The 26,901-nt window shown below is 36.9% G+C and overlaps 1 protein-coding gene across 2 annotated transcripts in view; it reads left to right on the forward strand.

The window, feature by feature from the left end:
- Positions 1-15,867, forward strand: part of CIR1 (corepressor interacting with RBPJ, CIR1) — a 35,445-nt gene extending 19,578 nt beyond the window's left edge. The window contains exons 8-11 of one of the 2 annotated variants that reach the window (XM_044669783.1): positions 12,339-12,445; positions 13,279-13,364; positions 14,845-14,947; positions 15,044-15,867. In XM_044669783.1, coding sequence (XP_044525718.1) covers positions 12,339-12,445; positions 13,279-13,364; positions 14,845-14,947; positions 15,044-15,649 — 902 coding nt within the window. In that variant the 3' untranslated portion in view covers positions 15,650-15,867. Of the gene's footprint in view, positions 1-12,338; positions 12,446-13,278; positions 13,365-14,844 lie in introns of both variants that reach the window. The other variant, XM_044669782.1, reaches the window with a different exon arrangement.
- Positions 15,868-26,901: the final 11,034 nt, after the last annotated feature.

The following is a 26,901-nucleotide window of genomic DNA, read 5'->3' on the forward strand; positions in this document are numbered from 1 at the left end:
AAGGATGGACCTTTTGCTCTAAGTTGAAGCTTATTATCTGGGTAGGGGTAACAAAATCAAACTAATTGCACTGATGAGGCACACAGTGCAAAGAATGTTGGATTTGGAGTCAGTAAACTTGGATTCAAATTCTGGTTCTGTTCTCTACTGTGTGGTCTTAGACAAGGCACTCAACCTCTCTAGGACTTAACTTCATTATTGGTAAAAAAAAAAAAAAAAAAGAGAGGATGATCTCTGAGGCCTTTTCTAGCTCTAAATCACTTTTTACCTCTGTGGTTCTTGTAGTTTTTCTAAGGGCTACAAGTCTTGCCATTCCAGTCTACTAATTAATTTAACTTTACCATTCAGTCCTCCCAGAAAAGTAAAACATGTCCACTAACACTGCCCACCTAAACTGAACCAGGGTATTTCTTTTCTCCCATAGTAGTATGATGTGTAGAAAAGGACATTAGTCTTGGAAGGAGGAAACCAAGCTTTGAATTCTCCCTCTGGCACTTATGTGCTATGATCCCAAGCAAATGATCTCCCTGAGCCTTCCATGTTCTCACCTATAATGGGAGGATTATACAATCACAATAGATCAGCAGTCATTTGCTTAACCCATATTAAAAATCCTTACAAGTTGGTGGGACCTCCGAAAATTTCGCTTAACTGGTATGGCCTTCAAAGACCCAGGTTCACAGATGGTATGCTACAGTGAGTTCTAACAAAGAAAAACTTGAAATCCATAGCATTCCATTCATTTGAATCTCGTGGGACACTATATAGAATTAATTTGCCTGATTCTAGCTTTTAAGTTTGAAATTCCAGGCTCAAGTTGCCAAATGTTGCAATACCTCTGTAATTTTTAAAACATACTACAAAATATTTTTATAAGACTCTCAGATATCCATTAAATTACATAGAATTTCATGTAGTATAAATTGAATTCTATACAATTTTTTTTATATTTAAACCTTCCATCTTAGAATCAATACTGTATATTGGTTGCAAAGCAGAAGAGCAATAAAGGCTAGGCAATGGAGATTAAGTGACTTGCCCAGGGTCATACAGCTAGAAAGCATCTGAGTCCAAATTTGAATCCAGGGAATTTGAATTCCTACTTTTAGACCTGACTCTTAATCCATTGAGCCACCTAGTTTCCCTTATAAATAATATCTTAAATTCAACCATGGTTACCAATCAGGATGTTGATTTTATTCTTGGTTCCTGGCGTTTGACTCTTTTCACATTTTGGTATTCAAGACATCTGAAAATTTTGAAATAGTCAGATTCTGTTCAGAGAGGACAATTAACTTGAAACATTCTAAGACTAGTTCCTTTTTGTAGATGGAAGGGTCCATATCTAGGAAATTGTCCATGAAGAAGAGTTTACTAGAGTAATAAAGTGAAGTATGGAAGGAACAACTTCATCCTCTTTTCCATTGAATGAACTCTTTTGCCCCTAGGGAAGATGACTGGCCAAGAAATTTCACAAAATTTATCTGATTTCTAAGTTCTAATAGGCATAGAGAGATAGCTAGAAAAGTGCCTTAACAATGCCTTCTATGTTCACTCTGAAAATTCCATCTGACTGCCATGGAATTTCTAATGGAAACTCCCTTAAAAATCAGAAATCCTATTATGACAAAATCTAATAGAATTTCATGATAGAAATATTCCTTATGCAAGCAAACTAATTAATAAACAGCAGAAAAGTGGTTCCAAAAACTAATAAATGAACCAATGATTGGCCATAACTGAGACAAACTGAGAATATAGGTCTGTCTCAGTCTTCATTTTCATGTATAATAGACCAATCAGAGAACCAGTTGTATTTGTGGCATTTAAAAAAGTTTAATGGAAAATGAATATTAATGTACACAGGAGAGGACTATATAAAAAGCCTGTCAAGTCAGAGAAAGTGCAAAGTCAAACTGGTAACACCACAATGCTCCAAAGGTCTGAACACTAATAATGATGATTAATACTCTAAATTTTTTTTACCATTTTACTTTAAACCATTATCAATGATTAAATCATTTAAAACTATTTTTAAGCATTATCATAATTCAGCGTGATTAGATTTGTTTTTAAAGGGTTGTAACATGAAATTCCATTGTGATATACTAGTTAATTGTAGTACTATTATATCATAAAATTAATCTCAGCTCTGTTTTAGAGAAATATGGGGGGGTTGGTAGAAGTTACATATCTCCTAATCTCAGGAAGATATTATGATGAGTGTGTGTTTCACACCCACTCATAATATAAGCCCTCAAATCATTCTTTCATATTACTTTTTTGTATAACTATTCCTATTAAAATCATTCTACCTACTCAAAATCTGCAGACTCCGTGTCAAGAGTAAGCTTGTGACTAAGTAGAAGAATAAGAGTAACTTAGGCCAACTAGTGAGCTAATTGACTTCCATCCAAGTCATCCCTGGATTTTACTGCTTTTCCTCTGTGAAACAACCTAATAGCATTTATATTTCCCACCCGTAACAAAATAATCCAGCATTTATAATCTTACTTTCATACACATATACTTATCATACACATACACATGATAGATATAGATAGCTAGAGGGGAAGGAGAAGCAAAAGAGATACTGGATAGAGTACTAAACTTGGAGTCAGAAAAATGTGGGTTAATGTACTCAGTCCTCTCTGACGTAGCAATGTGACCCATGGGCATACCTTTTTGTTCTTCTGAGCCTCAGACAACTGTCTGATGGATATTTGATGTAGTGATGTGTATTATATTTGTTTTAGGATAAGCTATATTTAAAGTCTTATTTTAGTTTGCTAAGATATATCAGAATTCTGAAATTCTCCTTTAAAGAAGTGATTATATATTTTACTAGCCCTGAGCTAGATAAAGAAAAGTTCTCTCTGACTTCAAGGCATTAAATCTAGTTATAGAATAAAACCATTTACCAAGGCTACAACCTACTGCCATGAGCCATATTTTTTAAAAGTAAGATAACATGGGGGCAGCTGGGTAGCTCAGTGGATTGAGAGCCAGGCCTAGAGACAGTAGGTCCTAGGTTCAAATCTGGCCTCGGACACTTCCCTGCTGTGTGACCCTGGGCAAGTCACTTGACCCCCATTGCCTGGCCCTTACCACTCTTCTGCCTTGGAGTCAATACACAGTATTCCAAGACAGAAAGTAAGGGTTTTAAATTTTAAAATAAAATATTTTTTTTAAAAGTAAGATAACATGAGAGAAACACTATATTCAGAGCAGTAATGAATACAAAGAAACATCTTTAAGGTTCTATTGTATCCTAGCAGAGAAAATACATTAAACAAGAAAATGAAAACAATGCAGAACAAGAACAAGAACAACAAGAAAGAGTTGGCACAGAACTGTAAAGCTGGAAGTTTCCTGGACAGTGCTTCACCAAACCATCCTTAAAATTAGATCAAAGCTAGAGGACAGAAGCAATATGTGCATGTGTATACCAAATCACTGATATATAACAGGAGCTGCAGAGCTCATTGTCTTGTCTCTGACCTTGAAGATAATTTAGTACATTTTCTTCATTTTCAAAGTGATACCGCTAAGGACTAGAGAAACTAAGTGACTTTCTAAAAATCATACAGCTAGTTGGTGGTTGAGACTAGATGCCCACGTCTTCAGAGTACCCAAAACAAAACAAGTCCTTCCCTGAAAGGTCTAGTCTGATGAGGGGAAAATGCTAAATCCCAACCGCATTGCTGAACATTTCTAGTTGGATGTCTGCTGTTATTTCAGATTTGACATATCCCAAAGTAAATTAATCGCCTCTCAAAATCAGTTCTCCCCCAACTTCCTGGCTTATCAGTGGCATCATAATTCTTCCTATCATTTATGTAAAAAATTTCAGAGACACTTCTGGCTCATCCCTGAGATCCAGTAACACTGGCTTCCTTGCTGTTCCTCTCACATGATTCTCCATTTCCTGACTGCATTTTTACCAACTCTTTCCTTGTCTGAAATTCTCCCTCTTTTTCTGAAGACTCCTGACTATCCTGACTTCAGCCAAATCACTACTAAAATCCCACCTTCTATAAGAAGTCTTTGGAAAACTATGGTTTTGTTGATACTTGTTTTTTATATCACTATAGTTCCCTCCAGTATTTGTTTCTTTACATCTCCCAGAAACCGTTTTTATCTTTTAAAGACAAAAGGAGGGAGGGGAGTGGGAATCAACATAACTAATCCAAAAGTCTGAAAATATATGCATTGTACAATACTTGTGGATCTTCCATCTCTGCAAGAGTGGAGTGGATGTGTTTTCTCATATCTCTTCTTTGAAGCCAAACTTGTTTTCCATAATTCTGCAGTATTCATTTTAGATTTGTATTTGTGTGTGTGGTTGTTCTTTCCATTTACATTATTGTAGTCATGTATATTGTTTTCTGTTTAAATTTAAAATTAAACCAGTTAATCATTTGTTTTTAAATCTTAATTCTCTGTCTTAGAATCAATACTAAGTATTGGCTCCTAGGCAGAAGAGCAATAAAGGCTAGGCAGTTGGGACTAAGTGACTTGCCTAAAGTCACACATCTAGGAAGTGTCTGAGGCCAGATTTGAACCCAGGACTTCCCCTCTGTAGACCTGACTCTCTACTGAGCTAGTTACCCCCAAACAGTTCATTTTTAATAGTTCTTATTCAGTTTAGTATTTCAAAATGTCCAGTGTTAATGTAGTTTTTCTTAAACTACAGTGGAATAAGAAATTTTTAAGTTTACTTTACTGCTGCAGAATCCATCAGCACTTCATGAGTGATGTTTTTATGGTAGCAAAAAATTGGAAATCGGTAGATACCCTTTAGTTAGGAAATGATTAAACCATGGTCCATGCATGTAACAGAATAATATGCCTAAAGGAAGTTACAAATATGAGCAATTTGGAGAAACCTGAAAAGATTTATATAAACTGATAGCAGCTTATAATAGTAATATTTCTATGGCACTTTAAGGTGTGCAAAGCACTTGATATGTTAGGTCATTCAATCATCACAATAGCCTTGTGAAGTAAAACTATTATTTACATTGTACAGATGAAGAAACTGAGGCTTGAAGAGGTTAAGTGACTTGCCCATGGTCACGCAGCTAAGAGTCTGAGGCAGGATTCAAATTCATTCTTCCTAATTCTTTAGCCTTAACACTATTGTAGGATTATGTTGCCTCTGATATAGAGTCATGAAAAGTAGTACCAGCTTGCCTTCTCAGTGGGTGGTGGAAGGGCAAGAGGGAGGGAAAGAATTTGGAAGTCAAAGTTTTCTAAAATAAACGTTAAGATATTACATATAATTGAGAAATATTTAACAAAATTAATTTTTTAAATGTTTTAAAGAAAGTAGTACCAGAAAAGCCATATACATAATGATTACAATAATGACAACACAACACAAAAAGGCTAAAATTAGTTGCAATGACTAATCTTCAGGGGCTTCCTCTTTCTTCTAGATTAAACACTGACTTCCTCAGTCTAGGAGTCACTTTGCTTTGTGAGCTTTCCATAGTGTGGCTCACATCTTCCACATTTTCTGTCTCTGCCTACTAATTCTTCAGCTATTACATTCCATGGCTTTGTACAAGTAGTCTTCCTTTGTTTGGAATGTACTTCCTAATCATCTCTACCTCTTAGAATACTAAGCTTTTAATCCCAATTCATGTGTCAGTTCCTACAGAGGACTTCTGATTTCTCTCAGTTATTAATGCTTTGTCTCAAAATTACATTTTGCCTCATCTATACTTTCCTCCTTTTTGAGGAGAGGCAGGAGGACTGGCACATGACAACATGTACTGAATGTTGCATATCCTGCCAGACGGGGTCATTTGATTGGTCAGGTTTGCTTAACTCTTTTCCTTTCTTACAGGAAAGAGTTCTAGAGGTAAGAGCTTATATTGGGAAGTGACTGGTATAAAAAAACAAAACAAAAGGAATAAGTAAATTATTTAAAAATTGGGTTATGATAATGAGTAAGACAACCAAATATAACTCACTCACCTCCAACTACATTGACTCCCCAAGGTGGACAATAATAAGAACAAGGCTTTTCTAGAACATATGTTAATGTGAACAATTTTAAAATGGCAGTTTTGTCCTAGAATAGAGTTTTGTATTTCTTTGCCTTTTGTGTATCTTTCAGACAACATTTAGACATAAATTAAATGTTGAATTTCTCCTTAACATCGAACATTTTAATAACAATTAAATTGACTTTCTTCCCTATGAACTCAGATAAGGACAATAAGAGGCCCCATTGTTCTCAGCATCCATGAAGATGAACTGGCAATGTGTCAGAAAAATTCCTAGTATGAAAGAGCTTTTTTACAATCTAGTACAATTGGTTCTTGCATAACCCTTAGAAAATCATACATAAAACATTTTCATTTATATAAATAAAAATCACCCACACACTCTATTAATAACCAGTTCACTTTTTATTTGGAACTTATATATTGCTTGTTCTTACTGTGAAATTTTTAAAGAGAACTATTCACTTAAGCTTTCTTAAAAGTAAAAATTCTGTGATCCCATTAGGAAACTAATATTCCTACCATTTCTTCCTAGTCCCAAGTCCCATTTCTGAACTTCTGCATGTAAGTGGCAGCTATCAAGTATCCTTTTATAAGTCAGTGACAGGAGTGGCATGCAACCTTAATAAAGGCAGTTTAGCTTTTTTTAAGTAAATTATGCTAATGTGTCATATAAGATATATTTTTATTTATTTAAGGCCTTTGAAGGATATTTTTAACCAACAAAAAATTTTTAAGACTATAACTCCATAGATGTCAGCTCTTCTGAACACATGGAAAAACATAGGTCCTTGAATAACCAAAAAGCAAGAAGCTAACCAGAAACATTTAAATCACCCATTTCCTATTGTGTTCCATTAGCTGGCAATAAGTTTACAATTATTATCAGTGATGCCCTATTTAAAAGCACTACCAACTTACAAAGTGACACTTATAATATCAAGTATGGGTGAAGGAATTCCTCAGAGATAATCAGGAGCAATGGAACACCTATTCTCTTACGACTCCATTTTCCCAAATCAGCAGCAGCACAAAGCCAGGGAAGAAGTGGTGATCACGTGGAAGGTCTTTTTAGATTAAATAATGAAAGAGATGTTGGCTTTGAGAGGTGCACCTCCTGCTTGTAGTGAATTCAAGAAATGGATACTGGAGCCTTCACTATGTGCCACAGAAAATCTCTATCATAATAATTACAGCTCATATTTAAAATGATGCTTTCCTCACAAAAACAAGAGAACTGAGGCCCATGGAAAGAAAGCAGCTTGATGACACTTAACACTGTTCTCTCTGTCAGTCACATGCACTTATGTAGCACTTGTAATTTTATAGGCTTTTATGCATCTTATAACCAAAAGGTTTTCTAAATTTTGCAACATTATTTCTTGTGTGATACAATTTGAGTCATTTTATGTGGAAGGTTTGTACTTTGGAGCAAGAACTTAACAACAATGAAATCATAAATCTTTGAAATACTGAAATAAAGTGATCAAATTTAGATTTTGTCACAATATTTTTTTTTAACTTGAGAAGTAGCCCAGCATAGTGTATAGAGAACTGCCTTCAAGGCAGGAAAACTTGGGTTCAGATCCCACCTCTGAAATTTATTAGCTTTGTGGACCCCCCTGGGCAAGTCATTTAATCTCGAGTAGTATCCCAGGCAATCCTCTAAGAAGGTAAGTTGCAGAATATCTGCTGATATGCATTGGAGGAGGAAATTATTTTCTCACTGAGAGTTCCCTATACAGATGGAATCACATGTCTGGACAAAAAAAAATTACCTATTGATCAGTGGCCATTCCTCTTTTTGTCCAGTTTTTCTTGGTTACTCTGTCTTTTTCAGGAGTTCTTAATCAGAAGTCAATGAGCTTGTTTTGTTTTTAATAATTTAATAACTATGTCAGTACAATTAGTATCCTTTGTAATCTTTGAAGTTTTGTTTTATGCGCTTTAGCTGTTATTCTGAAAAGGTATCCATTGGTTTCACTGGATTGCCAAAGGGTCAGTGAGACAAACCCTCTGCTCTTGTTTGTTATGTATAGAATTGGAATTTAAAGTATTATCCAAATTCTGCTTCTGATTGTAAACTGCAGCAAACTTAAACAGTAGCCAGATCATGTGAGCATTCTTAGAGCAATCTGTACTTTGAATACAGGTTATTTATTGACTTGGCTTTCAGAGTTTACCATCTGTATATTGTAGAACACTGAGACTAACCCCATAACTGGTGCTGGTTCTCCAGTAGCCTACTAGAGATGATCTCCCTGGTGAGAACTTACTAAGTTCTTGCCAGGTTGCTTTCTGCAGTGACCCAGTGAGGTCAGCAGGAGAATAAACTTGGTCAAATTGTTCTCAAAATTGATTCAAGAACAGATCTCTCAAATAGTTCAACCCAATTAAAGTATCTGGAGAACAGGCAAGTGGAGACACTTGGGACTGCTTCTGCAAACTCCATTGTCTTTTTTTAGTGATTCTAAGTTCCTTCTGGAAATAAGACAAATGCCTTTTCCATTATATTTATCTATAAACTTCAAGTAGCTTAGATAACAGAAAAACTGTCACATAAATTTTATTGTCTTTAAGACTATGGTACTTCAGTTTGAACTGTAAGAAGAGTATAGAATAAGGAAATTTGTTCAAAGCTGACAGACCATTTTACCACCATCAAAACTTTTGAAAATGGTGAATGCAGGAATTTGTTTTGGTTCACAGTTAATATTTTTACAAGGTTTTTTGTTTTGTTTTTTTCCTCAGGAAGAAGGTTTGGAAAGGTCAAAGAGAGAGAAAATGAGTTTTTGTTCATTTTCGAACACTAAAATTTATTATATAGTAACTACCACATGATAGCTACAGTTTGACATGCTAATTTTTTTTAATGTAATTATGATTTAACCCTACTTGTTCTAATCTTCAAACAGAATGTTCAATGATGCTAATGACAAAGTATTTTTTAAATTCATCTTTATTTTACATATCTTTTCTTGTTCAGAAGTAAGTATGATATAATAGAAAGCATATTAGGCTTGCAGCAAAAAGGTTTTGTTTCAAGTGTTATCTCTTTGCTTACGAACTTTGTATTCATGGTCAAATCACTAATCCTTTGACTTTCAGTTTCCTGGTTTGCAAAATGGGAATTGCACTAATTTATATTATTTGGGTTGTAATAAGTGAAGAGTTTAGTAAACTTAAGGTGCTTGTATAATTATAGCACCATTTTCTTTCGAAAATTGGAAAGAGAATATCATTAACCAGTTCACAGCTGATATACTACTGCTGCTACTTGCTAAATATAAAATCGTCATTAGTTCTGCTTATAGATTACAATTATACATGAAGTATAAAAAATGAGGAAATTTCATTAGAAATAGTAGCTCTCTCCAAGAAATACCCGCGGCCATAATCATATGTGCTTAAAAAAAGTATGTTAAATGTAAACAATTGATTGCATTTTCCTGTTAATTCATATATGTGGAAACAAAACTATAAACACATAAATATATATGTATCCAAAACAGAATCAGAACCATTTTATTATAATCCTAACCATTTCATTCAATTCACAAAATAATATCTGTTTATGTTTATTATCATGATTGTACAAAGACTACGCCAAAGGTCTCAAATAGTTGTGTTTAATATGTTTATCTTCTGCAGAAAAAGTTTAGCTGCTGTGATAAAGAAGTATTTTAGGGGGGAAAATAGAATCAAAGGTTTTTCTAATTAGAAAGATCTTTAGAGATCCTTTATTTTGCAGAAGAAGAAACTGAAGCCCTGGGAAATTAAATGTTGCTCAGAATCATATAGCAGCAGTCAGGATGAAAATCCAATCTGTAGGCCCCAAGCCTAATACTCTTTGCTCTAGATCAGGGGTCAGCAATGTATGGCTCTTTCTGCAGGAGCCATAAAGTCAATTTTTTTTCAGGCGCTGTTACAGGAGCGTGCACTGTGAGCACTGTACGGCTCTCATGAAATTACATTTTAAAAAAGTTGCCAACCCCTGCTCTAGATGATGCCTGCTGACATTTATTTAAGTTGTAACCAGTCCATACTAAGAATAATTAGCCTAACAAGGAAAAAAATGGAGACTTTCATTTCCTTGGAGTAGCTATAAGTACCACAGTCAAATTAATGTGAAAACCATGTGGTTCTTTTTTACTCTTGTAAAAATTATCCATCTTTTGATGAAAACTGATGAAACTAGTAACTTCTCATCATAATGGAAATGCTCTTTGTCCTCGTACAAGAATGGTACACCAAGTGATTTTTTTTAGCCTAATTCCTAATATGTTAACTTGCTGAATTCATCTGTCATTTAATGAAATTGTTGACAAATGTAATTTGTAATTTTAGCACAGAAATTTTCTGTTTTGTAAATTATATTCTTAAATATGAAGTTCAAATAGCCACCTAAACGGATGTATCAGAAAATGCCTAAATTCTTAAAAAATGTTTAAGCCTATGTCTTACATTGTTGAGGTTAACAAATTGTATTGACCTTAATTGCAGTCAATAAGAGTAGCAGTGATAATTCCCTTTTTATTTAGAAATGTATCATTTTGGGTTCCTAATTGTCAAATTTCATATTAGCACATTGGACTAGCTGAAATAATTAGTAATAATTAAATTTCATAAGTAAGAAAAAGGGGGCAGCTGGGTAGCTCAGTGGATTGAGAGTCAGGCCTAGAGACGGGAGGTCCTAGGTTCAAATGCAGCCTCAGACACTTCCCAGCTATGTGACCCTGGGCAAGTCACTTGACCCCCATTGCCCACCCTTACCACTCTTCCACCTAGGAGCCAATACACAGAAGTTAAAAGCTTAAAAATATAAAGATAGATAGATAGATGATAGATAGATAGATGATAGATAGATAGATAGATAGATAGATAGATAGATAGATAGATAGATNATAGATAGATGATAGATAGATAGATAGATAGATAGATAGATAGATAGATAGATAGATAGATAGATATAAGTAAGAGAAAGTAATACTGTTAACATCTCAGAAATCCTTATATTGGACTTCCTTTTCAATAAAATAATTAGAATGAAATGTATTTATTACCATAGTATTTGTTAATTTCATGCTATTTTCTTCTTTCAGTAGATTAAGATATCATTATCATTATTTAGTACCATCCCCCCAAACAGATTTTTTTTTCCCCTCTGTATCTTCCCAACAATTCACAAAGTCAGCTCTAAATTATCCACAGTGGCAGGGATGGTAAAGTCTGTGATTCAATTGTATATCACCTGATTCCAACTTGACCCACAAAATAATTTTCCAAGGGAAATGATCAAGAGTCCAATTCCCATTTCATTACTTTTCTTTTTCTATAATCACCTTCTACTGAATATGGCAAAAGAAGTTAAATGTCTTAAGTGTATACTGCTTTTGCAATCAGAACTAGATTCATGAATACATTGAAACCACAAGATCTTTTTAACAAGGTCATCATATGTCCACATTCTGTTACTATCCAACTACTTTCAAAAACATTGCAGAGTAAAGTGAAAATAAATGTGGGAAAGAAATGAGTATGTTCTAATTTGCTGAGAGAGAAAGCGAGAGGACATACTGAAAAATCTATACAGGATTGTTCTAGATTTTTATTTCCCTCCTTTTTTTTCCTGTCCCATTCTTGCTATGGCTATTTGTGCCATTCTTAAATGGTTAGAAATAAACCATGGATTGAGTCCTTAATCATGTTAAAATGGCAATTTCAGCTGCAAACAAAAGCTTCCACCACCACCCTCAGGACCCCTCACAAAAAAAAAATAATAATAAATAATAATAATAATGTTTGGCCATATTTATGTTCTTCTAGTCTGCTTTTCCCCAAGCCCATGACTGAAAATTTCCAGGTCTAGATATATTGTACATATAGTATTTGGGAATTTATTGACTTGTTTGATGCCAACATCCACATGAGAAAAATTTGTTTTTATGGCTTTAAAATATCCATTTTTAATTGGCTTTTTGTAAAGAGTGGCCGTCAGAAGTTTAATTATGATCTTTTCTTCATTCTTGTTAGGTTTCAAAATCTCAAATCCAGCAATAACAAAATGTATTTTTTCAATATGACAAAGTTACATAAGAAGAGAATCCCCTTGCACGTAAAGAAAAATGCAATTATTTTCTATTCTGAATCTCCAGACTGCTGTTTTAGAAAATCATATCTGATTATTTGCTCAGCAGAAGATTATTGAGTTGATTTAGCTGTGATTTTACTTAACAAAGCTTCAACTGCATTCCTACTGTGGAGTCCAAAAAAGGTAGAGAGATATAAATGATACATTCAAACTGTGATTTTTGTGAACAGGGCCATCAATGCACCCCTCGGAGCTAATAGCGGAGATGAGAAACAGTGGGTTTGCACTAAAACGAAATGTACTGGGGAGAAACTTGACCGCAAATGATCCATCACAGGTAATGATCTTTTTATCAGTAAGCTGAAAATGTCTATAAATCTAAATGTGATTGCTTGTGAATTGCTACTTAATGTTTTCCAATATGCATGTCCATGGGAAAGCAAGAGAAAGCAATAGAAAATGTCTAAGATGTATTGTAGTTTTGCTTCTTTACCAAGATGGCAAATAGGAACTTATTTTTAAACCTCTTTTTTAATAAATGAAACCTCCTCTGGTTAGTGTAAATGGGCTATCCACCAACACCAATGGTTAGGGTTCTTAGCATGCTTGATCTTAAGAAATCTGGATAACAGAAACAAGTGAATAAAAAGAAATATGAGAAAGCAACCCCCTCAAAATTACAAACACAGTATTTTAAACTTTTTAATTCACTTAATTTTTTTTTTATTTGCCCACATATGGACACAATGATTCTGAGAATTTGGGGATTGTACAAATTAATGAGACAATTAATGTAACCAATACGAAGTATAATATTCTCTGTTCTACTGAAAATTTGAAACCAAAATTTTGATCTGCTTTAAAGTTCCTTTAAAGAGCCACGATCTTGTTCATTACGTAAATCTCTAAAATTCAAAATAAATCTCTATGGTTCGACATAATTCAGCCTGAGGGAAGAAGGTGGGGAGGAAAGCTATGACATGCGATGATTTATATCCCTGGTACCCCACCTTAAAACACCCTGATGCTGGCTCAGATGTTCATCTCTGCCCCAGTTCATCATATCCCTCTTGGGTATTTTTTCCACCATTTACCCAGAAGTATTTGTCAAGCAAACTTATAACTTGTTAGGAAACTTCACAATTTAATTTCATCCTCTTGTTGGTACAGGAATATGTTGCAAGTGAGGGTGAAGAAGACCCAGAAGTTGAATTCTTAAAATCACTATCAACTAAACAAAAACAGAAACTGCTCAGGTAATTATATCAAAGTTTATACTTGATGACTTGAGCTATAATTTCCTTTATGTTGAATTTTAATGTACATATTTAACCGCATGTGAGCCTAAGATACTTTGCACTCCAATTCTCCTCATCACATTAATTGGTTTTTAGAATAACTATAATGATGAAATTTAGTAGATAAGAAGTGAATGCACAGTTTCATACATTACCATTATAAATTCATGTTTTTTCTAATATCCTGATGAAACATTTATAGATTGTGCTTTTTAAAAATAGATTTTAAATTTCTTGTTTATAGTTTTCCTTAGAAAACATTTCTGATTTCTTATGTTTTCATTTAATTTTGATCTTTTCTACATTTGAATTAAACCAGTTCTGGGTTTCTAGTGGACATTTAATTTGTCCATTTCTTTCTGTGTATCAGTTTGCCCCTAATACTATGAAATTTCTACTAGAGTACCAATAGAGGGAGCTCATATTTTGTAGGTACCACAGAATTGTTAGGAATTTTTAGAGAGGCTGGTAAATTTCCTTTCCCCTTTATGAAAGCAGAGCCTACTGAAAACATATACTTTAGAGCAGAAGAGAGATATCTAATAAACCAGTTAAGTATTCTAAGAAATTTGAAAAAAAACTTTAAATTCTAAATAAATCTAACTAGTATCTTAATTATTTAGAAAAATGCAGAATTCTAAAAAAAAAAATCAGAGCTATCCTACATTAATCAAAAAAGTATCAATTTTAAAAGAATGGGAAATCATTGAGTCTCAAAGATTACCTTTTTAAATTTAGCAACATTTTCATTATGCTTTAAAATAGCTACAATATATAACTTTTTAAGACTACACACCCAAATTCTGAGACATCCCATATAGTGTTGTTTTATAGACCTTTTAGACTAGGCTTTCTTTAGCTCAGAATGACCATTTCATTATTATTAGCATGTTGTAATGTCAATTTCTGATTCAGTACTGTGAGCAAAAGAGAAGAAAATAAAGTGATAGAATCAGATTAAAAGCTACCTGAAAATTGTCTTTCTGAATTTGATTGGTTCCAATACATTATAGCTTCCAAATCGTTTTATAATTTAAAACACTTATCTTTACTTTTTTTAAGGTATACCATTTAAGTCAACAGCAGTTAACTCTGCATAAGTGTGTGTAATTATTATTGTTGTTACAGAAGACTAGTTCATGTTATTCTTACAGGTAGATGAACTATATAATCTGTAAAGTTCTTTATAGTTCAAAATTTCTTTGGAGGACCCCATGCTTTTCTTGCCACTTGACCCCATTCCCCTCAGTAAAGAATAAGTACTATAGAAAAGAGAAAAGTAAGAAAATGTTGATATTTAATAAAATACAGAAATGGTTATTTAGAAAGTCAGTATCAACACCTTTTTTTAAAAATCACTGTACAATCTTGAGCCACTGAACTGAAATCAAGGAGCTATGTTTAGCATACTGATTACTCTTTTTATCTCCAAATAAAGGAAATTGGATCGCCTTGAGAAGAAAAAGAAGAAAAAGAAAAAAGATAGAAAGAAGCAGCAGCTGCAAAAGAAGAAAAGCAGAAGTAAACACAAAAAACATAAAAACAAGTCCTCCTCCTCCTCTTCTACTACTTCCACCTCCTCTTCTTCCTCCTCTTCCTCCTCCTCCTCTTCCTCCTCTTCCTCCTCCTCTTCCTCTTCTTCCTCCTCCTCCTCCTCTTCCTCTTCCTCTTCCTCCTCCAGTGAAACTTCAGAAAGCAGCAGTGAGAGTGAGAGCGAGAGTGACAGCAAAGAGAGAAAAATGCGAAAGAAGATGGCTTCTAAGAAGAAAAAGAAAGCCAAGTTTTCAGAAGATGACAGCAGTGATTCTGAAGAGAGTGGGGGAAAGGCTGTGAAGGCCAAACATCATGAAGAGCCCTCCAGTAGTTATGGTCACAAGGCAAAGGCAAGGGAGAAGTCAAGGTTTTCAAAGCAAGAGAGTTCTGGGGAGAATAAGAAATGGAGCTACTGTGATTCTGAAAGAAAGTCCAAAAGGCAGAACCACAGCCCAGGCAAGAGGGAATCTGAGAGAAAGGAGAGGAATAGTGGGAGCCAAAGCAGGGAAGACAGAGACCAAAGAACCTCCAGCAGAAGTCACAGCAGTTCAAGGCCAAGACAGAAGAGAAAGAGAGCAAGCCGGAGCCCCAGTGAAGAGCAGAGCAGAAAGAGGGAATCCCAAGGCTCCTGCAGATGTGTGCATAGAGGTGAAAAGAAACACAGAGCGGACTCAAGGGATGAGTGTGGAAGGGTGACACACAGAGAATGAAGCAGAAGTAGAGACCGAATAAAGAGAGAGTGTCTGTGACAGGTACTTGGAAATAGAAATAGCTCCACTTTTTTATTGACTACCTTCCCCAAGGGCTAAATTATGTACTATTGTCTTTCTAATAAAAAGCTCTATTTTCATTTTCCACTCCTGTAAACTGTCATTTCATGCACAAAACTCCATCAGTACCACGAGAATGAATCTTGTGAATATTTGTAAGTAGCCTATTTTTTGTCTGTAGAAATATTTTCTTTTGGTGTTTTTTGTTTTCCTGTTCTAAATGAACACTCATGTAACTTTGTAAATGACATTTTCTTTGTTTTGAAATATCTTTTTAAGAAAAGAAAGACAGTTCATTGAATGGTTATAATTTAATTTGAATTTCTTATTGTTTTTAAGGTTTAGATTTGCTTTGGGCAAAGCATAATCTTTGTGAAATCTTGTAGTATGGTTAAATGCTAGAAAAATATTTTCAGTTCTTTCTAGGGCATAAGGGGTGGCCTGAATATAATATTTTGGGTAATACTTGAAGGAGTTTGGGTACTAAATGTTTTTTTATTCTTAAACTTCTATCTTAGAGGGCAGTTTTCATGAGCTAAATAATGGTTTAAAAGTTCTACAGAAATATATAACATGTTTTGGCCTCCTGCAGTGTATAATGGGGTGAGGACTGTCTTAACATCATGAACCCCTGTTGGTCTTTGTCACCGTGGAGTCAAGTTATTGTTCGATAATTTTTCAAGACATGAAAAGAATACTGTTTGCAGCCTTAACTGTTTCCAGGTATTTCATTCTAGGCAGTAGGATATTAACTTGGGTAGCTTTTTTTCTGTTGGCACACAGCTGTTAAGCTTTTATTTTTCTAAAGGCTTAAGTTTTCACTTCCATGTCATAAAGATGAACCATTTTAATAAATTTCATTATTTTTTAGAAGTAGTGAGAAACATTGCTTTTTGATGTTGTGTCTGATTTCAGAGGAACAAGGTACTAAAATCAAAGCATTCTTAACTTCAAATGTGGGGGAAATAAGATAAAGAATAGTCAAAGAAATATTCTAGCACAAATTACTGAAGAGGCATGCAAAGTAAATGCCTATACGACTTGAGATATATTTAGTTTTGTTTATCATGTTTTTATATTTTCAAGGAGTATGTGTTTAAATTCATTAGTGTAGATTTTGGAAGTGCTCACCTAACAGAAAAAGGAAAAAAATCAGTCCCTTCAGATACTTGAATTAAAATATTGAATCAAGTTTTCTCTTTGTTTAATTGCTTTCTTTAGATTTTAAAGTTCAGTAAGACCATGATGAATCTGTAAATTGGAGTATTACATATAAAGCCAGTTTATCAGTCTTGAGATGTATGTTTGTCTTTCCCACACCCAAGAAATCCATTATCAGTATTGAGTTTTAAAAAAAAAATTCTAACCCTATGTATTGTTCACATTATATTAAATTGCCATTATACTGACTTTTTCTTTGTGCCTCTTTGGCAATAACTTTATAATTTATTGAAACAGGGTTCTATTAACACCTTAAAGAGTTTCTCAGCAAACTAATTTTAATTATGGACTTTGAGTGAAAATTAAACCAATCTAGAGCAGTTCTCAACTGTCCTTTATCCTTCTGGCACTTGTCTTTCTGTAAACCAGTGGCCTACACATTAAGAGGCAAGAGATCCTTTTGTTCTTGGGAAGCCTTTTTTTGGCTATCCCTTAAGTTAGCTTGTTTTCTTGATGTATTTAAGAGACAGTGTAAAATGGAAACAAAAGCCCAGATATAACTTGGCTGGTTATGAGGAAGACTCCTACCAGACAGAACATTCCTCATACACACAATATATAGAGTTATAGTGACTTTGAATTTTCAATACAGCTTTTGGTATGAAGCACCTAAGGTGGCTTTGGCTAAAGATCAGAGTAGAACTTGGATGGCTTTCATCTCAACTTTCCATACTTAAAAATCAAAAGGAGAGGCATTTTACACACACAGAGAAATAATAAAGCACAGTTTTATGGAGACCTGCTTTGTTTTATATGCCTTAATGTAGATAATAAGGAGAATGGCTTGAAAGTAATTTTCTTATCTTGCCATAGTTGTAAATTAAAAACTCTTAACCATAGGTTTATTTTTTTGATTGTCATAATGAGAATGTAAATTACAGGAAAACCTAAGGAAATGAACTAACTAGGTAATTCTAGAAGATCTTTTTCTCTGGTATCACTTTCCTGGGCAGTTTTCTTATTAATAAAGGATTTGAGAGAGAGCTGAAACCATTCTTAAACTAGATTCTTTTCATTCTTTGATGCCAAAGAAGCACTATATAGTTTTAATTGGAACCAAAATCAAGAACTCAAACTTTTCTACCAGAACATAGCCTTAGAAATGGCTGAACAAATGTCACTTTTGTTTTAATATAACTATTCCATCCTTTTTTTTCTGTAATGTATTAATAAATCTGAAGACTAGTTGCTGGCGATCTTAGTGACTTCAGTTTTCCATTTCCCTTTTGTCTTATGGTTTGGGGAAAGATCATGTACAAACTTTCTTTGGTTCTGACTAGTTCACTAGTACTTGGTGATAGTGGATTTGATTTAATTTAGCATAAGCAAATTAACTCCTGTAGGAGGTGCTGTTGATTTATAAATGGCTAGGAAAGAACCACAGTTTGTGTGGCGAGACTTGATTGTTCCAGTATCTGTGTATGGAAATGTGCCGTTAGGCAGAATTGCATTTAGTAAATCCGTGCCAAGATGGACAGATGTAGCACATCATTTAGCAGCCGGTTGGATTACCTTGAGATGTTAAATGCAGATTTCTTGTTTTAAGGGGACGTGTTGATCATACCTGAGGAATGCTCTTTCTCTGGAAAGCTTTGGAAAACCTTTTTGTTGCTTTTCCGAAGAACCCATGCTGGTAATAAATCAGATCAGTCTTATGCTGCTACAAGCTTGATGTTTTCATCTTTAATCACTGAGCATTTAGCATAACTTGGCATTGACCTGCATGTGTTTAAAAATCTACCTGGGCCCCCAGGGCTATCTATCTGTATCACCTAATGACCCCTTAGTCATAACACTGTCAGAGAGTGCTAAGTAATGCATTCTGCCTGTCCCTCTTCTCCATTCCTCTCTGTAGCCTGCTCTCTAGTCCTCTGAAAAAGCTTTGCCTTAGCTAGATGATAGCTTACATTTAAATAATAAATCACTAATGGTAACCTATTGAGAAAAATGAACTCTGTCCTTCCCTCAGATTAAAATCCCTAAGAAAAGTTTTGTGCTTTTTTAAAAATTCGAGATAGTGCAGCATTTGCAATCTTTCAGTCATCTCAAGCAAGAAAAGAAATGACAGAGGGTCCTAATGTAAGTCTTAACGTTAACTGACAGATGAAGGGAACTCACCTATGCGAAGTCCCAAAAGAGAATTTATCTCCGTCTCCCATTCAGAGACTTAAGACCATAGAGGAATATAGTCAGACATAGCCTTCCCTCATCTCCTTTTGCCTCTCTACCCTATACTCTGCTGCCTCACCTCCAAAATTAGGGAAAGAAAATAGGTGAAGAAAAGGAGGAACAGATGAGGGGAAATGGGAAGGGAATTAGCTATATTGCCAATCAAAATCCATCTTTCCTCATGGAGAGAATTGCTCCGTAAGGACCCAAAGCAATTTCCTTGATCTTAACTGGGAAAGATGCATTACATTATAAACAAGGTATCGAGAGTCATGGACTCTCTCCTGCTGCCTATATGTGCTATGGTTTCAGCTGCTTTGAGACTAACCAAGTGGCACCTTTCCCCAAAGCAACAGTGTGTGCCTTCGTGTTCGAAAGGTGAGCCTGGATGAGCTCCCAAGCAGAGCTGCTGAATTTCTGGTACCTCCTGGCACTTAGAAACTCAAAAGAAGGGAAGCTGGGGCAGCCTCCACATGTCTTTGTGCTTTCTTCACCCAAGTGCTTCAAGCGAGATGCAGAACACATCCCAAATTGAAACAAAAGGGGAAATGGGAGAGCAGCTAAACCTGAAAAGGATGTCAAATCCTGACTAGAAAGGTCTGAGGTCAAAGAATCACTGGTTTGCCCCTTGCTTTCACTTTCCAGCATTTTCTCTGGGTGGGCCTCTCCTCTTGCTTAAAGAGAGGGACCCCTACCTCTCCCTCCCCTATCCCCCCAGCGATACTAGACAAACATTTGGGGAAGGCATTGCAGCTACTAGAACTAAGGTTCTCCATAAGAGGGAATGAATCTCCTCTGCCTGCCAGACTCACAGCAATCCACCTTCGTCTTTCTAAATTCCTTCTTCTCCAGCACAGCTTATGATGAGGGGACAGAACCTGAAGAACCCAACCTTTTTATCTACTCTCAGGCATTTCTGAGCACTCCATAGGCAACCCCACTCTGACTCTGGTTAGGCAGTTAGAAAAGGAAGCTACCTTCTTCCTCCTTTTAAGGCCTTAAATACTGACTCCACAGGTGTATCAGGAAGAGGCCCCCACCACCACCTTTTTTTTTTTTTTTTTTTTAGCTTCGGTTATTCTGATTTTTTTTTTCTATCTTGGACAATAACAAAAGTCCCCAAATCTCATGGGTTACCCATAGACACTATGTAAGAGATCAGTAGAAGGAAAGGATAGAGAAGGAGCCTGAGGAAGGATTGAAATCAATCCATAGCTTCGTCTTTAAAAAAAAAATTAGGCAACATGAAAAATAATGCCCATGAGGAGGATTCCAAATGAAGGAAGGGCCTAGGAAAACCCACATGCTCAAGCAAAGTGAGAGGGCCCCCTAAGAGCACGGGTGACCCTGAGAAATCACATCCAATATCACAAGGACACTCCCTGATAGCATCACCAAAAGTGGCAACATGCACACACAACATGTAATATAGAGAGGAGATGTGGATCTGAGCGTATTTGCCTCCTATGTATAACTCCCTAGTCTGGAAGGGATGGGGGGTAAATAACACTGAACGGTTAAAATTATGGAGAAGGGATAATAACTGATTACTAATTTGAAAGTAAATAAACAGGTGACTTTTTCAGATCAAATTCCTCCTTGGATCGTTACAATAAATATCTCTGAAGGAAGCTCTCTATTTATGTTGTCATTGATTAATTCTTCACTACCTCATTTGATTTCGATTTAGAACGATTTGATTCTAATTTAATTAGCATGTAATTTGGATGTACATAATTACTGTAATTATGACATTCAGGTAAGGCAGCTTTAGGCTGAAAGGCAATTTCAAATTTTCTAGCAACCTACTTTGTACTGGGAAATGGACAAGGACTTTGCGCCCTGGTACCCAAGTAGTAATTAGCACATCTTTGAAATAGGCAGTGCAGTGGGGTTTGTATTAAAACAGCAAATACAAATCCAGCCGAATTACCCACTGCAAAGGTGGCTAACGTGTTCCCCCGGAAACACGCTACATTTTACTCAGTGCGAGTTCGTGGGAGATTCGTTCCTTGGAGCTGGCGCTCTGAGGCTACACAGAGTCCTGCTAGCCGCTGAGCTGCCAACAGCTCCGCCGCAGGAGCGCACTTGGGGTGGGCATGTAGGTTGCTGCTTTTAAAATAAAAGTAAAATAATAAGGCAGGTGGGGGAGGGGGCTGTCGGAGAGGGAAAGGGTACTGGAGGAGAGAACAATCCACACAGTGGAGAGAAAATTATCAAACCGCCCCCGACTGCTATCCGATTTTAGAATTTGATTTAAAAGAAAAAAGGTGGGGGCGAATAGGGGTCTGTTTGCGCTGCTAGAGAGCTTTGAGCCCCTGGGAGGATCTGTGGGCGATAGGCTTAGGGACTTCTCACGTCCCCCTTTCTCTCCCCTTGTCCATACCTCCCCCCATTTCTTCCACGCACAAACATACACCCAAGATTGCAGCCTCCCTATCTTTCCCAGCAGTCTGGATCTCCAGTCTCAAGTACGGGCAGGACCCGCTAATGTGTAAACCGCTGGGCGAAACTGTGCCCGGGGGGTGGGGTTGGGGTGGGGGTGTGAAACAGAAAAAACTACGCCTCCCCATCCCTCCCTTGCCCCTTCCTCCGGAGACCACTTGAATCTTCTAGTCTACAGGGTTGGAGTTGGGGGTTTTCCCCCGTGCTAACTGGATCAACTTGGTTGCCCATTTCGTCATGGAAACTTTTGGCCAGCCTAGCCCCAACAGAGGACAAATTTTCCAAACCACCCAGAGATTCCCACCAGCCCCAAAAGACCTCGGGGTTAGAAAGGACACTGACTCTTGGTTACCTTCTGGGTGGTCAGAATGCAGGAGTTCATGCTACCTGTCAATCAGAGTGTTCTAGAACCAAGAGTTCTAAGTCACTGAAGTTCCTTTTTTAAAAGAACAGCAATTTCGGGCCTAGACTCAAGCTCGCGTTAATTTTTCGTTTTACTTTGATTTTGGGTTGGCACGTTTCAGGAACGATCTCGTTTTCTCGGCCTAGAGCTGTAATAATAGCCAAGCTGTAACCCGGTGCGTTTCAAAGTAACGCCTTTTTAACATCCCTCATCTCCATTTTTCCTGTGGAACCCCGAGCCTTGGTTTTTCTCTCCTGGACTCCCTTGGCTCTCTAATGCTTGGGTGCTAAAATAAAGCCCCATTCCCTTTCCTGACTTGTTTCACTAGGGGACTAGCGAGAAGTGCTGCCTTTCCTAGCCCAGAGCTCTAGATGGCGCCAGAGAGCCACAATTACAAGCATCCTCTCAAAGGAATCAAGAGCGACTGTCAAACATAAAAGCAAATCAGAGTTTTCAGTTTTTTTAATGTGTTAAGAATGTTATTCCTTAAGAAAATTTGTAGCTAAATTATTCTCACTTAAAATAAACACTTAGTATACCAATTACACAAATGGGCGGGATTTATGTAAGATTTACTTCATCTGCATTTTTGTAGTGGAAGAGAGCCTTGGTGAATACAGATAATAGATGCAAATAAGATTAGAGTTAAAATAAATAAAGTTTTCATCTGAATAGAAGAAAATCATTTTTACATGACTTTTAACGATTTAACGAAAAGTCCACACATGCATTCAGGTGCACGAATCTAATCTCAAAATAATAATTTTTTAAAAAGAAAATACTTCAATTCTCAATCCTCCCACCCCCCACTCATCAGGTAGGAAGCTACGGAGGGAAAAAGAACAATGACAATAGCGGAAAATAGAACTCCTAGAGGATCAGAAACTTAGACAACGAGCTCTGGTGGGGCAGGAGAAGTCAACTTCGGAGCTGGGCCCTCGACCCTCGAAGCCATGCTCCAAACCTGTTTGGATTGGGGCTGGGTGGTGGCAGGGATGGGCGAAAACTTAGCTGAGCTCCTGGTACTGAAGGTGAAACTCGCAAAACAGAGAGCATCTGAAATGACACCGAATAAAGCGAAATTAAATTTTCAAAACGTGGGGCCAATAGCTTCTCCTAAACCAGCCTCGCTGGACCAAACTCCCCGGGCCAAAGAGGACACTCTAATTCTTTTAGCTTGGTTCGGGGCTTCCCTCTGACCCAGCGGGACGCCGCGGCCCATCCTCCCAAGCCGAACCACAGGGAGAACCCCGGATTCCGGCAGATTTACCACTTAGCAGTCTCTCTAAGGAAACGTTGTTCAACAATAGTTTCCAGAAGAGAATCAAGGAGTTTTTATATGATGGGATTTGTTTTGTTTTGTTTTTTTCTTTCCCCACACATTCCAAGACCTTCCTTCCTCCAAAACTTGTTCTTATTCACACAAAGATTCGCCAACCACTTGGGGAAAGATTTTTCCAAACCCCAATCCACTCACCCCTATGGGTTTATCAACTGATGCCACAGCATCTTGGGGGTTAGGGATTTGGGGTTTTATTGGAAGCGGTTTTGGCTTGGGGGGAGCGGCTTTTTCTTTGTTGTTGGTTTTTTGTTGTTTTTTTTTTTTTTTTCAAATGGAGGAGGGTAACGTGTCCCTCCACCCCCACCTCCCTTTTCTCTTTTCTTTTCGGGTTACACGCTCTCTATTTTCCTCGCTAAAGGAACCAGCTCTGCGGCCCCTCAGCCGTTTCCCCATCTAAGTTTCTGGGGAGTCTGCAGATGATGGACGTTTTTTGACCTGTAGGGGCAAAAGCAACGCAAAAAGGTCCTTGATCACTGAGCTGAGAAGTGTAGCCCTAGCCGGAGAGAAACTGGACCTGGATGGTCAGGTCCTTTGATCTGTTTTTATTATACATGGGAAACAAAGCTGACTTCTGCCCAACACCCAGGGAGCATCGCATTCCTCTGAAAACCCAACAACATTAACAACCAGCTAGGAGGGGAGATCCCAGCCCACTAGCCCCGGCGACCTCACTTGTTTATTTCATCCTGCCCCAACCATATCATCCTCACCATGTTCCACTCCTCTCTCTGATTCCCAGTCCTACTCCCCAAATATTATGCATCTTCCACCAGCTTTTTCATGTACACTCCTGCATACTGGGGGAGAAGGGGGGAGGGGGATGGAGAGGAAACACCCTAGGGAAACTCCGCTAATAACAACAGCTCGAGGTGGCAGAAAAATAGCAAAGAGAAAGAAAAATTCAAGAAAAATAGAACGTTGTAGGAAAGCACCGGGGGAAGGGAGAGGCGAAGGGGACACAATGTTATCACGTTGCAAAATGACACTAAAGCTGCGCTGAATACCTCTGAAAAAATGCTGCTGGAAGATAGATCCCTTTCTGTCTCGAGCCTGGCGATCACTAGTACGTATCATCCTTAAAAGTCTGATACTTAGCTCTCCTTTCCAGGGAGTGTTTTGAGGGGCAAGTTTTGTTAAAAATTGACGACGGGTTATGGGAGATTTTTTTTTTTTTAGATTCAAAATCCTCATTCGAGTTTATATGCCCGGCAGTAATAAAACAGAATTTCCATGGAGGCTGGCTTAGTTTGCGTTTGCTATTGTGTAAAGGGCGCTTAGAAATATTTTTATTCTTTGAACACGGACTTTATTTTCTAAATTAACATTTTTTGAATTGCGAAATTATCTCATTTAACCATTTTCTTTTGCCTCTCTCCCTTCTCTCTTTTAAACTGTGGCTGTTAAGTTGGTGGTCAGAAGACAAAGGGAGTGAAAATAATTTTCATTTCAATAATTGCCTTCTGGTCAATTTAACTGTGCCTTATTTTGAAAGAGACTGTCTAAATGAGATTCCTGTCCCAAATGTGTTCCCAGGCCTTATCCCAGCCTTTAATTATTCCTGAGTTTTTTTTCTTCAGAATAAGACGCTGCGCTGAGTAATCACAAAGAAGTCAGAGAGCATCCTTGAACCTTTTCAATAGCAGAGCCACTGATATTCAAATAACCTGCGAGGGCCATTTGACTGCATGGGGACATAAGCATTTCCAATTCACTATTTGCATAGATCAACTGTCTTTGAAAAGGGAAGGAGCAGTTGTCTTCCATAACATTAAAAAGCCTAGTTATCAAATCAAGTGCTTAGTTTGGGGGCTTTTAAAACGTTTACACTTTATCTCAGGTTGCCCTTTACCGTTTGACATGCAAATTTGGTGCAGTTAATTTAGACAATTAAAAAGATCTTCAAGGGAGCTTTGTCACGGAGAATATCCCGAGTTTTCCCCGTGGACCAGCTGAGATAAAGTTGGCCAGAACAAATGATGTCTAGGAGATTAATTAGATATTTGATAAGACATGAATCCCTAATAAGGGAATACAAGGCACAGGGGGCTGCTGTGTGCTCTAAGTCAAAATTAATAACATTTAACAAGATTTTCATTTAGGCATGAAATGTCTTTTCCGGAGTATGACTAGCGATTTATCCCCCCGAGATCACTTCGCAACCAACGCAGCCTTAGGAGACTAAAGATATTTTTGTAATTTCTTTTTTTACTAGCTTAAAACAAAACAAAACAAAGCAAAACCCATTTTACTAAGATCTAGGAGTAAGTTTTCATGCTTTATACAAATACTAACTGTCCTCTCTTTTATCAAACCTCCAAGAATTAAAAAATATCACCTTTAGAAAGCACAGCTAACATATATCTTCGAGAAACAAAGTTAATTTAGCTGTTGAAATATAGACTATTTTGCCTTTTCGGGCATTTCTATATATTATGGGTTTTTTTTTTTATGAACCAGATATGCCTTACATGGACTGCAATTGTCATAGATGGGATTTTCTCCCCCACCCGGGAAAAAAATAAAATCATCCCAAGTAAGGGTTGTTGGGGGGAGGGAGGAGAAACCGGGAAAAGGAAGTGTATTGTTCAGAGTCCTTTAATAATAGCAAAAGGAAAATATTATGATGCCAAGATTTTCTTCATACAGATAAACGCATTTAATTTCTTTAGATGACCTTAACTTACGTGTTTGTGAATGAAATGATAACTCAACATTTTAAATATCTTTACATATATACTGACTTCCACAAAGTGCATCAGAAAATTAAAAAAAAAAAAAAACCTCCCTGAATTTCAGGAATTCACAAAAAAAAAACCCTATTCGAATAAACATTTACAAGAAAATAAAAGAACACAATCTTTTGAACCCTATTTATACAGATGTTATGAAATACAGAGAAATTGTCTTTAGACTTCCAGTTTAATTTCTCACCTTAAGCCTCTTTTTTGATGCTTCCTTTTTAAAAAGTCTCATTGTAATAGATATCATCAAGCAGGACTTGGAGTATTTTATATATAATATAATCCACACAAAGGGTCTGTTTTTATGGGTCCCATTTGTTTTCAACTGTTCTGACAGTCTCTGCTGGGTGGTGGGGTTTTTTTTTTTGTTTGTTTGTTTTTGTTTTTTGAGATGGGGAAGAGGTGGGTTAAGGGGGGGTTGGGCTGAAATAGAGGAGGGAGTTTGTGTATTGCTCTTCATTCAAGAAGTTTGTATCGCGGTGTGTGTGCGCGTGTTTGTATGTGTTTTTCAGTGTGTCTCGGTAAGTTAAAAAAAATGTTTTGAATTTGTCGGGGGTTATTAGTTGTTGTCCCTGGACCAAGCATGGTATTCAAGTCTCCGCTGCAGTCTGGAGGGGAGAGATTCGCCTGGAGCGGGGCGGGTCACACCTCCCGCTCCAAACTCTGGCGCTGGAGCTCACCAGCGGCTCCTTCTCCTTCCCCTTCCCCAAATGCCGGGAGCAGAGGAGGACTAGGGGGAGACGGGAGTGAGCCTCTCTCGCGCTTGCTCGTGCTCTCCACATCTCTCGCTCCTGATCGCTCTCGCTCTCGCTCGCTCTGTGTGTCTCTGTCTCTTTTGCTCGCTCGCTCGCTCTCCTCACTCTCACCACCT

Source organism: Gracilinanus agilis, chromosome 3, assembly GCF_016433145.1.
Source record: "Gracilinanus agilis isolate LMUSP501 chromosome 3, AgileGrace, whole genome shotgun sequence".
Classification (NCBI taxonomy): Eukaryota; Metazoa; Chordata; class Mammalia; order Didelphimorphia; family Didelphidae; genus Gracilinanus; species Gracilinanus agilis.